This window comes from Vulpes lagopus, chromosome X (assembly GCF_018345385.1).
Source record: "Vulpes lagopus strain Blue_001 chromosome X, ASM1834538v1, whole genome shotgun sequence".
Classification (NCBI taxonomy): domain Eukaryota; kingdom Metazoa; phylum Chordata; class Mammalia; order Carnivora; family Canidae; genus Vulpes; species Vulpes lagopus.
Genome location: NC_054848.1, coordinates 33,107,725 through 33,121,025, shown reverse-complemented (window position 1 = coordinate 33,121,025; position 13,301 = coordinate 33,107,725). Strand labels below are relative to the sequence as shown.

At 40.7% G+C, this 13,301-nt stretch overlaps 1 protein-coding gene across 2 annotated transcripts in view; it reads left to right on the top strand.

Annotated features, from left to right (window-relative positions):
• The window catches only part of SRPX (sushi repeat containing protein X-linked), a 112,599-nt gene that overhangs the window by 43,292 nt on the left and 56,006 nt on the right, over window positions 1-13,301 (top strand). The window contains exon 2 of one of the 2 annotated variants that reach the window (XM_041741612.1): window positions 9,046-9,105. The exons of the other annotated variant lie outside the window; for it this stretch is intronic. Coding sequence (XP_041597546.1) covers window positions 9,046-9,105 — 60 coding nt within the window. The remainder of the gene's footprint in view (window positions 1-9,045; window positions 9,106-13,301) is intronic. 2 annotated transcript variants of the gene reach the window in all.

Genomic DNA, 13,301 nt, shown 5'->3' with positions numbered 1-13,301 from the left:
TCTATCCATTTTGAGTTTATCTTTGTGTATGGTGTAAGAGAATGGTCCAGTGTCATTCTTCTGCACGTGGCTGTCCAATTTTCCCAGCACCATTTACTGAAGAGACTGTCCTTTTTCCAGTGAATAGTCTTTCCTGCTTTGTCGAATATTAGTTGACCATAGAGTTGGGGCCCCATTTCTGGGTTCTCTATTCTGTCCCTGGAAAGAATTCTTTATGGTTTTCTACCTTCTGGGCTCATGATTCTACCCTCTGAGCATTCTTTCTTTTTTCATGAAAGGTCACAACTATTGGCAGCTAAGTGGTTCTGTGAGCCTGCTTCCTGACAGGAGAATTCTGGGACCCCAAAGACCTCCCCTCGTTCTGTAATGTTCTGTCCCATCAGTCATGCCAGGGATATTTCTGCATATATAACTCGTTAAGGACATCATGGGTCACCTGTGAATCTTCTTGGAGTTCACTCCACTAGACAAAAGCCGTACCCACACATTTCATAGCTACAAACTCTTTCCTCTTGTTTGGTTGAGAGGATCTATGAGACAAATCCTGAATATCTTCCAGGGGCCTACTGTATGATTGAAGGGGCTCTGAGTCACCACCTTGACTTAATGAAGGGTTTGACAGTCATATCTTTGGCTTCATCTTTAGACTGTGTTTTCCTGGCAATGCCCTGGATTTGATCTTTGTTCACAAGCCACCCAAATGTCCTTTACACTTAATTGTGGCTGCAGTGTAACCCCTTTGGCAAATCATTTGCTCGCACTAAATTATCTGGCTCTCACAAATAAATACCCTATGGCTTTCAATAGTACAAAATGCCTTTTTTCTGGGGCTCCGGGTGGCTCAGTCGGTTAAGCACCTGGCTCTTTATTTCAGTTCAGCTCATGATCTCAGAATCATAAGACTGAGCCCCGCATCAGGCTCTATGCCCAGCGTGGAGAGATCCTCTCTCTCCTTCTCTGCACTTCCCTCCCTCAAAAGATAAAATAAAACAAATATAATTTAAAAATACCTTTTTCTAAACATCAAGGTCTCTCCAGGATTGTCACATTTCAAATTTATGTACTGAAGCTATACTGAGTAGGGTAAACCATGCCAGACACATAAGCATAAGGACACATGATTTATGTGTCATAGAAACTTAAGGGGATTTCTCTCTTTTCTTCCAACATTTGGTGACTACCAATTCTGAATCATATGCTAGGTATATAAGGCATATTAAACATGGTTCTCACCATTGAGCTAGAGACATAATTTATCACCATAGTTTTCTTTTTAAATTAAGTCTAGACCTATGCTGTCTAATATGGTAGTTACTAGCCACATGTGGCTGTTAAAATTAAAATTAAATGAAATAAAAACATGCTGTTCCCCAGTTGTACTAGCCATATATTTTAGGTGCTTAATGACCACATATGGCTAGGGACTACCCTCTTGGACAGCACAGATATAAAACATTTCCATCATTGCAGAAATTTTTCTTTGACATCAAAATCTAGGGGAAAGACAGTAAAATATAATAAAGTTAAGCATTTTTCTCTGTTTTATTTTTTAAAAGATTTTTTATTTGTTTGTTCATGAGACACAGAGGCAGGGACATAGGCAAAGGGAAAAGCAGGCTCCCCACAGGATGCCTGATGCAGGACTCCATCCTGAGACCCGAGGATCATGCCCTGAGCCAAAGGCAGATGCTGAAGCACTGAGCCACCCAGGCATCACTATCTCTGTTTTAAATATATTTGTCTCTTCTCCTATACAAAACGAGTCAAATATCAATGTTTCTTCAGTAAACGTTTTAACATACTTTATAATAAATAATGCTATACAACTGTATAGTTCTTAATACTTTTTAGATTGCAGACTCTTATTAAAGTCTACTGAAAGTTAGCAACTTTTCCCCCAGAAAAGTGTATTCATGTACCAAAAGGCATGTCTGATTACAGGGGTTCATGGACTCCTCACACAAAGCCCTTCCATTGATCCTCTAGGAGGCCTGGCACTCAGATTAAGAATCTCTGCTGTTCTTAGGGAATAGGGAATTTAATTTTGCTGCTGACTTTCAGTATAAAATTGATGATGCAGTTTGCTATTTAATATGATGACTTTTGATAATAATTAGAATAATGATGATGAAGGAAAAAAAATTTCCTACAACACATTAAGAATGCAGAGCTGTCTTCAAAATAACTAAAAACTAAACCCAGCCCTTTGGGCTAAAAATATAACACAGAAGCAGCAAATCTGTCCATTTGGATCATGTGTCACAATCAATAACGAAATACATAGTTTTAGCAAATTGGCTCCATTTTTATTAGTCTCAATGCTTCCCCTCATCCACCATGAGAAATCTTTTAGGGTGATGGAAAGAGCATTCCACTACCCTTCTAAAATCTAAATGTCTGTTGTAATTCTAATACATATAACAAATATTTCTTAAGAGTGACTTGGTGCCTCAGTGATATGTGGACATTCAGAATGATAGGGTGGGTCTCAGTAGACCAGAAAGACCCTTATTTGAACTTTGGGGGAGAGGAGTGGCTGTTTCTTTGGAAATCTGTTGAATTAGATGAAGTTTCTGCAAGGAGAGCAGAATTATAAATGGAATTGGCTCCAGGTATGGCTGAGGGACAGAATCCTTCATGGCACTGAGTTTCTGATTTCTGAGCCAATGTAGAATTTGTATTTGTGTGGAAGAAGCACTGAAGCATTCTTTCCAAAGAGTGGTAATCTGAACCATATGAGGACTGATTAATGGTTGGCGTAATAAAACCTCAGTTAACCAGAATTCTAAAGGGATAGACTTTCATAAATTAAGAAGAATGTGTTGGGGAACCTTCCTCTCTCCTCCCGCCATCCCCTGCCTTTTCTTCTTTTCTTTCTTTTCATTGTAACCCAGTGGAACATCCCCAATATGTATGAACCTCTTTTATTGCTCATTAAGCTTTAGTAAGTAAAATCTACTGCATGTAAGTTAGTCTTTGGTCTTATCGTATCCTTCAGTGTGTCCGCTTTGTAGACTGGTCGTTATTTTTTATAGAAGTTGATGTGTGAGTTTAGGCTGATGATAAACTGGACACTTTCAGAGAGGGATGGCTGAAGTCCATGTATTTTCTTTTCCCTTCTTTCATCCCCTGTCAGTAATAGGCAGCACATTTCCCATTCATTTGTGTATCAGTTTGGATGCATTCAGCTGCAAGTGATAAACAGTGCTATTCCCCAAAGCTTAAACTGAAAGGACATTTATTGTCGACCTAACAAGAAGTCTGGAGCTAAGATGTCTGAGGTTGATTTAGTGGCCCCGTAAGGTCACCATAGACCCCAGGTTCTTGTTATCCTTCCACTGTACCATCCCTAGCTGAACATCTTTAGAAGTCCCAACATCTTATCTCATAGTTGCAAAAGGGTTGCAGTAGCTTTGGGCATTCATCCTTACACAACAGCTTCCGAAGCAGGAAGCGTTTTCTCCCTGTGCAGTTCTCTCTTTTATCAGGGAGAAAGTCTTTCCCATGTTCCCCATCCCCCCCAAATCAGGCTTCTTCTTACTGGTCATTGACCAATCCCAGGTTTCGTGCCTATCCCTGCAACAGACATTGGCAAAAGGGCAATGTGTGACTTAAACTTACCATCGTTCATTTCCTGGGGAAGGGCATGTTGCTGCCAAACGTGGCCTGGAGGTCTTTTAAAGCAAGAAAAAAAGAGGAGAATGGCTGCCAGGCTGGCAGTCAGCAGCTTTTGGTACACCGAGATTCGTCTTGCTTTTGGGGGGCCCTCTCTTCCCTGGCATACACCACGAGAAGGCCATTAGCTGTTGGCCGATCAGTGCTAGGGAGAGACAGACTCGTGGGTTCGGAAGTGAAGGTGGATAGAGCAATGTATGGGGGCTGCTGCTAATCAAGTTGCTAACCAGGGCAACCTCTTCCAGGATTCTGAATTGAGATAATCTGCAATGTCTGCCTTGCAGTCTCTAATTTAAGTAAAAACTCTAGTGAGAAGGCTTGGTTTGGCTTTGAGTAAGCTCTCCAGAGAAACAAATGAAGAGGAGAGCATGGTTGCTTTACCTCTGCCAGGGAGAGTGCTGCATTCGGGTGGTCATTGGACACCCTCCTTGCGTCTCCTTCTGGCTCATTATAAAGATTTCCTCACCATGTGACCTGGAAGTTTCTTCTCTTTGGGCAAACATCTACCACTTTTCAAATGACACTTGAGTTTCAGAGCTTGTGGTCTTGACTTGAACTACTACAACACGCGGAGTTTACACCTGACACCCCTAGAGGCAATGAGCGGGGTGGAAGCTCACTGTGGGAGTTATGTGTGTGCAGCTGAAGGGGGAGGTGGGGGAAAACTCAAAACCCAGAGTATAGAAGCCCAGCTTCTGGCAGCTGGTCCTGCACTTGCTTATGCGGCAGTCCTTCGAGACGTCTATCAAGGCTTTGGGATGTGAAAACTTGGAGTAGTGTGGAATGAACAGGAATATTAAATACCACAGTCCACCAGGTCTAGTCTTCAATGATTGTTCAGTATGTTTTTGTTAGAAATTTTAAAGTAATGACATGCTCAATGGAGACAACCTGAAAAGCATAGAAAAGGGGAAATTTTCACCCAGGAGTTCCGCTCGAGCATGGAAGTTTCTGGTATGTTCTTCCAGACAGCTTCCCCATTTCTTTCTTTTTCTCCCTCCTTTCCTCTCTTTCTCTTTTCCTTTTTCAAATAATGAAGTATTTCAAGTATATAAAAAAAGTATTCATCTAGACTCAACTGATATTCACATTTTCCCACATTTCCTTCAGACCTTTTTTTTTTTTCTTGCTAAGACATAAGATTATCAGTGGCCCTGTGTATGCGTTTCTGAGTTTCTTCCCCTTCCTTCCTGCCCAGAGGAAACCACTAATCTGAAGTTGATGTATATTTTTCTAATCCATTGTAAGTTTATAGTTTCCATATCTATGGAAAACATAATAGTATTTTTTTTGCATTTTAAGATGTTATGTAATTGATATCACATGCTATATTTATCATGTAACTTGCTTTTGTTCACTGTCCATCATGTGTTTGAGATTCCACCTTGTTTCATGTAGATTGAGTTCACCGATTTGAACTTTGACAGCTTTCTATCATTTCAACACACCACCATTTATTTCCAGTAATGGTTTTATACAGTTGTTTTTACTACCGGCAGTGCTGCAATGAGCATTCTAGCACACAGCTGTTTTTGCATTATGTAGGAGCCCCTGAGGAATATCTCTAAAAGTGGGATGGCTGCTTTGAAGGGTAGTTTTAAAGGCAGTGCACAGGATCTCTTCCACCTAGTTGTACCAATTATACTCCACAGGCAGATCTTGAAAGTTCCCGTATCACGACATCCTTGTCAGGGAAGGTTGTGGCAGTCTGATGAGTGTGAATTGGTATCTTGATCTCTATTGTCCTGATTACTAGTGAGGTTGAGGATTGTTTCATATTAATGTGTTGCAGCATTTGCTTCAAATCCAGGAGTACTTGTTCGTATTTGCCATTTTTCCCCCATTGGACTGTTTCCTTTATATATCCTGGATAATAATTCTGTATTATATGTGTTGCAAATATTTCCTCCCAGTCTGGCATTCATCTTTAAACTTTGTTTATGTGTCTCTTATTGCACAGAAGTTTTACATTTTAATGTGGTGAAGTGTAGCAATATTTTCCTTTATAGGTTATGGTTTGTACGTTTAATTTAATAGTCTTTCCCTACCTCATGATCATGCAGACATTCTGCATTTTTCCCCAAAGTTTTGGCTTTCAAATTTAGGCCTATAAATGCTTTGGAAATGTTTTTTTGGTATGGTGCGAGGTAGGACTCTTATTTTTTTTTCTTTGTATGCATATCCATTTAATCCTAGCATATTTATTGACCTTTACCCCCACTGATTAGTAATCCTACCTTATGGTATTACAAGTTAGGATTATAAGTAATATATATATAATACTATATATAAGTAATATATATATAATACTATATATAATATATAATACTATATATATTCAGTGTTTTTTATATATATACTATATATATATATATATGGGGAGAGAGAGAGAGAGTATTCCATATATGGTATTATGGTATTCCAAATTTGACACATGCATGTCACTATTATATATATGTATATGTGTATATATATACATATATATACATACATTCAGTGTTATACTTCATTCCGTGTATAGTTTACAGTATATTCTTTTCTGCTAAGCTGTATTTCACACACATTTCCCTATTCCAAACTTGATTAGTGGATATATTGTTGATAGAAGATAACTTATTTGCTGATTCCCCTGTGGTCAGATGTTAAGTTTTCCCTACAATAAATAATATATGATGAAGGTATCTTAGAATGCTAATATACCAGCAGAATGGGGCTGTGCACCCCAAGTGCACCCACCTCTCCAATAGGTTCCTTCCCTTCTCTATGGAGAGTATCCCCCTGCCTTGTGACTACACATCTTGAGTTATTTGTCAATGAGGGAGTGTTGTGATGGTTACAGAGATGGCCTGACCAGCTCTCCCTTCAAGGAAGGACAGGTGGTCTCAGCTGGAGGCAGCGCTGGTCTCAGCCAGTCATCAGCTTTCAGCCCCTTCTGAGATCACCTCTGTGTCTGGAGTGCTTTGCCCATGCATGTTCGTGTCCTCCCAACGTGGGCCATATCCAGTGGCTGATCGAGGCAGGGGTATAAAGGCTCAGCCATTTCAGCCCAACCTGAGAGACTGTCATTGGGCTGACATCAAAGCTCAACTTCTCCCTCTGTCCAAACCTGCTTCTTTCTTATCCCTTTCACAGATGTTGATGATTGATCCCTAATAAACCTCCTATGCCCTGAACTCCATCTCAAAAGCCACTCCCCCAAGAACCCAACCTATGACAGTTGTTTTCTTTGCTTCCAACCAGGAATAAGTCTAGAACCTCTTACCGTGTAGGTAGATTGTATGGAGGCCAGGATGACTTGGGGGAAGAGGGAAGCACTCTTAATATAAGATCAATCTCTTAGGGAGACAGAACATGAGAGACTCCTAACTCTGGGAAACGAACAAGGCGTGGTGGAAAGGGAGGTGGGCAAGGGGTGGGGGTGACTGGGTGATGGGCACTGAGGGGGGCACTTGATGGGATGAGCACTGGGTGTTATGCTATATGTTGGCAAATTGAACTCCAATTAAAAAAAAGAAAGAAAGAAAAGAAAAAAAGATGAATCTCTTGACAATATGAGATAGGCCATATGGAGCTGAAGAATCCAACAACTGTTAGAGCACTCCAGTTCAGCTCTGAATGTGGAGAGAAACGGGCAGGGTGGGAGGGGAGGGACAGCAGATTCTGAACCGCTTCTGATATGTTCAGAATGCATTTTGGAAATGAAGCTTCTTTGAGTTACATGCATAATAAAGTTTATTTTCCATTGTGAAAGTAATACATGTTTATAGTAGAGAATTTAAATGAGAAAGAAGAAAAACATCCAATTACCATAGCTCTTCTATGCATTGTTTATTTTGAACTTGATTGTTTTACATTGTTGTAAATCACGCAATTTGTGTAATTTTGCTATAACACATTGCTCACTTAGTGTTATAAGCTTTTCCCACACTGTTGTATCTTTTTATAAACATTTTTAATGGCTATATTACATTATAATCCAATGAATGTCCTATGGTTTATTTAACCATAATATTGACTGTTTGGTCTGTTTATAGTCTTCTGCTATTCTAAGTGACATCAGAAAGAAATCTTTGTGTGTAAAATTTTTTCCTATATTTAATATCCTTTCCTTGGGATAGATTCCCAGAAGTGGAATGCCTGGATAAAGGGGTTTGAACATAGGCTTTTGATTCATGTTGCTAGATTGCTTTCCTGAAGGGTAATACTGGTTTTCATGTTCACTTTTTGATATTGAGGAAAGAACAGTTTGTGTAACTTTGTACCTATTGTGGTGGCTAGAGACCAAGTGAAGAACCCTGGAGCAAAGCAGAACACAGAACTTCTCTAGTTGGGAAAATTGAGGCCTTTTTCAAATGGATATGGTCCAGGCTTCATCAGCTTCCAACCTTGAATTTCCACTCTACCTCTTGTCCAGAATACATGTGCAGTGAGGACCGTTACTGACTCTCTTATCCTGTATGGGGATTTGAAAAGCCTCATAATAGAGAGTATCATTGTCCCTGTCTGTTATGCTTGCACGTCCCTGTAGGTAAATGTGTGACCAAGATGGTGCCAACTCCATGGTCAGTGATCAAACCAGGAAGTCTAGATATGTAAATTTAAGATTATGGTTTTGAAGTTTGGGCCCTGGTACCACTTTAAAGATTAAGAATCTACCACTTACTGGAATCCAATACTTAATATTCTAAAAATGATTCAGTTCCAACTTCAAAATGAGTTTAAATTTTAAAATTAAATGCAGATTTTCTCTCTGAGGCTGTGGTTTTCAAGAGTAGCAAGACTCATCAAGAAATTCTGCTTTAGCGATGCCTTGGTGTGAGGCTCGAAATAAACATCCAGATTGTTGATTCCAGCCCTCATTTCCTACAAATATACCAAAGTAGCTTTGTATTTCTTTGGTCATTAAGATAAGACATTTGCTTTGCCTCCTTATCCTGCACCCAAATTCATTTCACAAGATGGACTGATTTTCACTCAGTTCTACTGGGTTTTCTTTAACTGCTGGAGAAACCATAGGCCATGTCTGAGTCACACACATTTTACTGTGTCTCCCCTGGCATGAGATTCATATACATTGGCGTCTTCTCAGAGTGAAGTTGACTTTCTATCCTGAGTCTAGAATTTCAGTTGGCACGTGGTGATTCCAAAAACAGTTGGAGGCTCATTTTGATTGGCTCTGGCAATCTCAGCCCAGCCAGGTTCACTCTGAGAGGTCCCTTGTCCCCTCATGAATGGCCACAGAAGCTTTCACTCTTGGCTCTGCATTCTAATTGCCCTTCTTGCATGGACTGTGCCAAAGCATCGCTTCGAAATATTCGTCCATATCAGGTGGCTTTTCTTGCTGCAGTTTCTGTTCTTTTTTTATTGTAGGATCTGGAGACTCACCGCTAGAAGACGATGAAGTCGGGTATTCACACACTAGATATAAAGGTGAATGCTTTGCTTCTGTGCTAATGAGGACCTGCTGATGCCAGGAGAACTTTCCTTTTTTGCCCTGCAAGAGCAGACTATAATAAAGTGACCAGCCAACACATTAAAGTGCGAATTACCTGTCCAGAAAAAAGTATTCAAAAACTAATCAGCTTATATTCCCATTTTTTAAAAAAAAATGAAGAGAAATGAAAGAAAGAAAAAGCATGTTGAATTTTCTGAAGTGCTGACCTTCAGCACCCCAGTGGTCATTTTATTCTCTTGAGTCTCTTTACTGTCCTTACTTCTGCAAAGCCAAGCTCTAGCTGATGAAAGTGAAAATCAAGCCATGACTTCTGCCTGATTCATACATTACAGCTAGAATGGTCCAGAACAAACCCCCCAAGGTCAAATCTGGACCCTGTGCTGCTAATGTACTGAGATGAATGGAGAATGAGAAAACTTGATTTTCATAAGCTCATTTCATTGTGCTCTTCCTGAGTCCAGCTTGGCTCCCGAAATGTTTAAGTAAAGTGTGTTGCCCAATGACACTTTAATCTAATGACAAAGAACTCCATCTCTACACATTTCCAGCAATCCGCCCCCCTACCACGTATAAAAAGCCTAATCAAGAAACTTCTATGCAGGCTCAGGTAAGTATGTCCACAAATATTTCTACTGGTGAGTCATTTCTCAGAAGCTCAGCCCTGGGAAAAGGGAAGGGAAATTTAGATGATTTCTCTCTGAATCCTGGTTCCTTTTGCAGTGGAGGAATAATTTGAAGAAAAATTGGTTAATAAAGTTCTGTTGTGGCACTTTGCCCAGGCAATTTGCCCATAGTCTAGCAAGAGGACACTGCCCTGGTCTGTTGTGATATGTGTAAGCTGTAGGAGAATCAGGGTAGTGCTGGCCAGCCTTTGGCTGCAGAGAGTCCTTCAGTTGTTTTCCACAGAAGTGAACAATCTAACATAATGACTGGTGCCTATGTCCAGGTGTGTTTCCCACCATGTTCCACATTTTCTTATGATTTGTGAATGCAGATACTCATTCCTACCCATTACTTCTATAGTAATTGCCTCAGGAATCAACCAATCAAGGAAAAGACAAACTTGTTAATTAGATGTTTGGGTTAAGGAGGTATTCTGATTCCTCACACTTCCTTAATTATTTGAGGGTTTGAAAATTTTTTTTTCTTTGAGTTACTTGTTGAAAAAGCTTCCTAAGATGCATATGTGCACATATGGCCCTTCACCTGTACAGTAAAAGTTGTCTAGTGTCCTCGGCTCATGGTTCCCAGTGTTCCTGCTCACCTCACAGCAGTGTGATTGTGGGAGGTAGACCAGATGGATAAGATATGTGCCTGTCCTATGGCTTTAAGAATAAAAATTCTTAGGAGATTGTTTTTATTGTCAGTTTTCTTTTTTGTTGTTGTTGTTTTGGGGTTTTTTTTTTGGTTTGTTTGTTTGTTTGTTTTGTTTTAGTAATCTCTACACCCAACCAGGAGCTTGAACTCACAACCCCGAGATCAAGAGTCACCCACTCTACCGACTGAGCCAGCCAGGCACCCCTGTTGTTTTTTAAGTTTTAATACTTTAAGCTCAAACCATCGGTAACCAGGGGGTCAGCTGTAGGTCCTCAGGTCCCTGCACAGTGTCTGGCACAGAGCACATACTCAATAAGTGTTTTTGAGTTAAAGTAAAGAAAAGAAGGAAGTGAAATGGAATTTGCTGTGACCCCAGAATGTGGCAAGCATTGCTTTTGATTCTCTTTTGTGGAATGCCACTGTATAGTCACACACTGAGGGAAGGGGGAAGGCGTGCAGGGCTAAATGTTATTCCTTATTCAGAGATGGAAACAGAGATTAGAGAGGGTAGGTGACTTGCCCAGAGTCACACAGCTAGCTGACATTGCATTTCGGTCTGAAATCCAGACGTTTTATTCTTTTTAAAAGATTTTATTACTTTATTCATGAGAGACACAGAGAGAGGCAGAGACAGGCAGAGGGAGAAGAGGCTCCCTGCAGGGAGCCCAATGAGGGACTCAATCCCAGGACCCCAGGATCATGACCTGAGACAAAGGCAGATGCTCAGCCACTGAGCCACCCAGGTGCCCCAAATCCAGACATTTAACTGAATGTCCAGAGTTTGCTAGTAGCTCCTCACGGATCTGCTGTAAGACACTGTCTATCCCAGGAACTCCAGTTAACTGGGATGCTTACCACTTGAGCCTAGGGGGCTGAAAAAGCTTTGCTGAATAATCAATTTAGATTTCTCCTGAAATAAACCCTGTCTTAATTGAAGCAGCATAAGATATGTTTTTCACTAAACCTGTGTTAAGTGTTTTGCCCATTCACTTCAACTCATGGCACTTTCGTGCATTTCAGATTCAAGTCACTCACTACCATTTTAATTATTGTTACTGAAGAGCTGTTAAACTGTCAAAATATCTTCCATATATTTGTCTTGGAAAGTAATATGAAAGAAATTCCTTTTGCAAATAAATGAAAACAAGATTATTTTCCCTACGTGTTGACAACAGCACAGCTTTTGGATATGCAGCCAGCCCTTCTAGGAGGATTTGAGGACTCAGAATATGGGGCATAATCTAATTGCATTGAAAAATACTATAGGAATATAGAAATATAGGAATTTGTGATATATGTATCCTCAGGTCATTCTCTACTGGATACGCCAGCCTTAAATATTAGTCCTGGGTACATTTGTGGAAAAGCCAGCCGTAACACGTGTGCTAAAGTGAAGGTATGCTGCTTCATTTTAGCTTCCTCAAGAATCGTGTCCCTCCTGAAAAAAAGTCCAGAAGCTGGAGGATGTGGGTGTTTTCGATATTTGAGTGAAAAACGGGTTGAGAATTGGGACACTTTTCCCATTTTTACATCAGTGGAGTTGTGATCGGGACCCAGAATGCACAAAGGATTTGCCTTTGGCTGAAAGGGTCATGGGAGTTGGTTAGGAGAGACTACCCAGTCAGCAGTCAGAAGAGGGAGTGAGGAGGCAGGCATGGGTGGGAAGTCGGAAAGGAATAAGGGTATGAATCCTACAGCTTCAAAGTTAGATGGGACTTTGAAAATAACTTAATCCACTCCTGTCTCTTATAGATGAGGAATCTGCTTCCCTGAAAAATGTAGTGAGTTGTCCAGAGTTGCTAGGAGATGACAATGTTGGAATGGATGCCTCCTGGGGCTCTTGCCTCTGCCCCATATTACATGCACCATACTCCACTAGCTCAGTGCATTTTCCTCCTCTCTCTCTCTCTCTCTCTCTCTGTGTCACCTGAATTCACTCCTCCTTTGCCACTCTTCCCCAACCCCTGGTGGGGACTCACTTTCTCTCTCTGGAGAGAGAGGCAGTAAGGGGGACCCAGTCAGCAAGAGGAGAGGCTGGTGATGGGGAGCACAGAAGCCTTGCAGTCTAGAAGGAGAACAGAACACGCAGGGAAAGTAAGAGGAATGAGGCAATGGGGAAGGCATTGAGGAGGGGTGGGAAGATGATACAGATAAAGAGGTAAAATAACAGGTGATTTTTAAGAATTTTAAGAATTTTTAAGATTTTTAAGAATACCATGAAGTCCTCTGATAAACTATAAAAAGTGCTTCTCTGAGATTGAAAACAACAGGTGTATTTTGGAGTTTCCTTGGAGGTGATCTTTCCTATTACATTTGGAAAAGAAAGAAAAGAGATAGAAAGAGAAATACACCTCACTTCTAGTAGTCACAGAAGCCAGTAGGTTTCAAATCTCAGTTTTGTTTGAGTGGTAGGCATCTGTGGATTCTTCCAGAATTTATCTTAAGATCTTTTGATGATAGAAGAAATATCCATAGCTTAGTCTGCTAAGCAAACACACCCCAAGGGCGTCTCATTTACCTGTGGTCTGGAAATCTCCCAGTTTCATGGCTTACCTGGAGCCACCGCCAAAGAAAGAACCAACACATTTAAAATCAGCTCGAGAATCCTTTTTTTTTTTTAAGATTTTATTTATTTATTCGTGAGACACACACACACACACACACACACACACAGAAAGAGAGAGAGAGAGAGAGAGAGAGAGAGAGAGAGGGAGAAGCAGGCTCCCTGCAGGGAGCCCGATGTGGGACTCAATCCCGGGTCTCCAGGATCAGGCCCTGGGCTGAAGGTGGCACTAAACCACTGAGCCACCTGAGCTGCCCCAAGAATCCTTTTATACTTAGAAGAAAATAATGG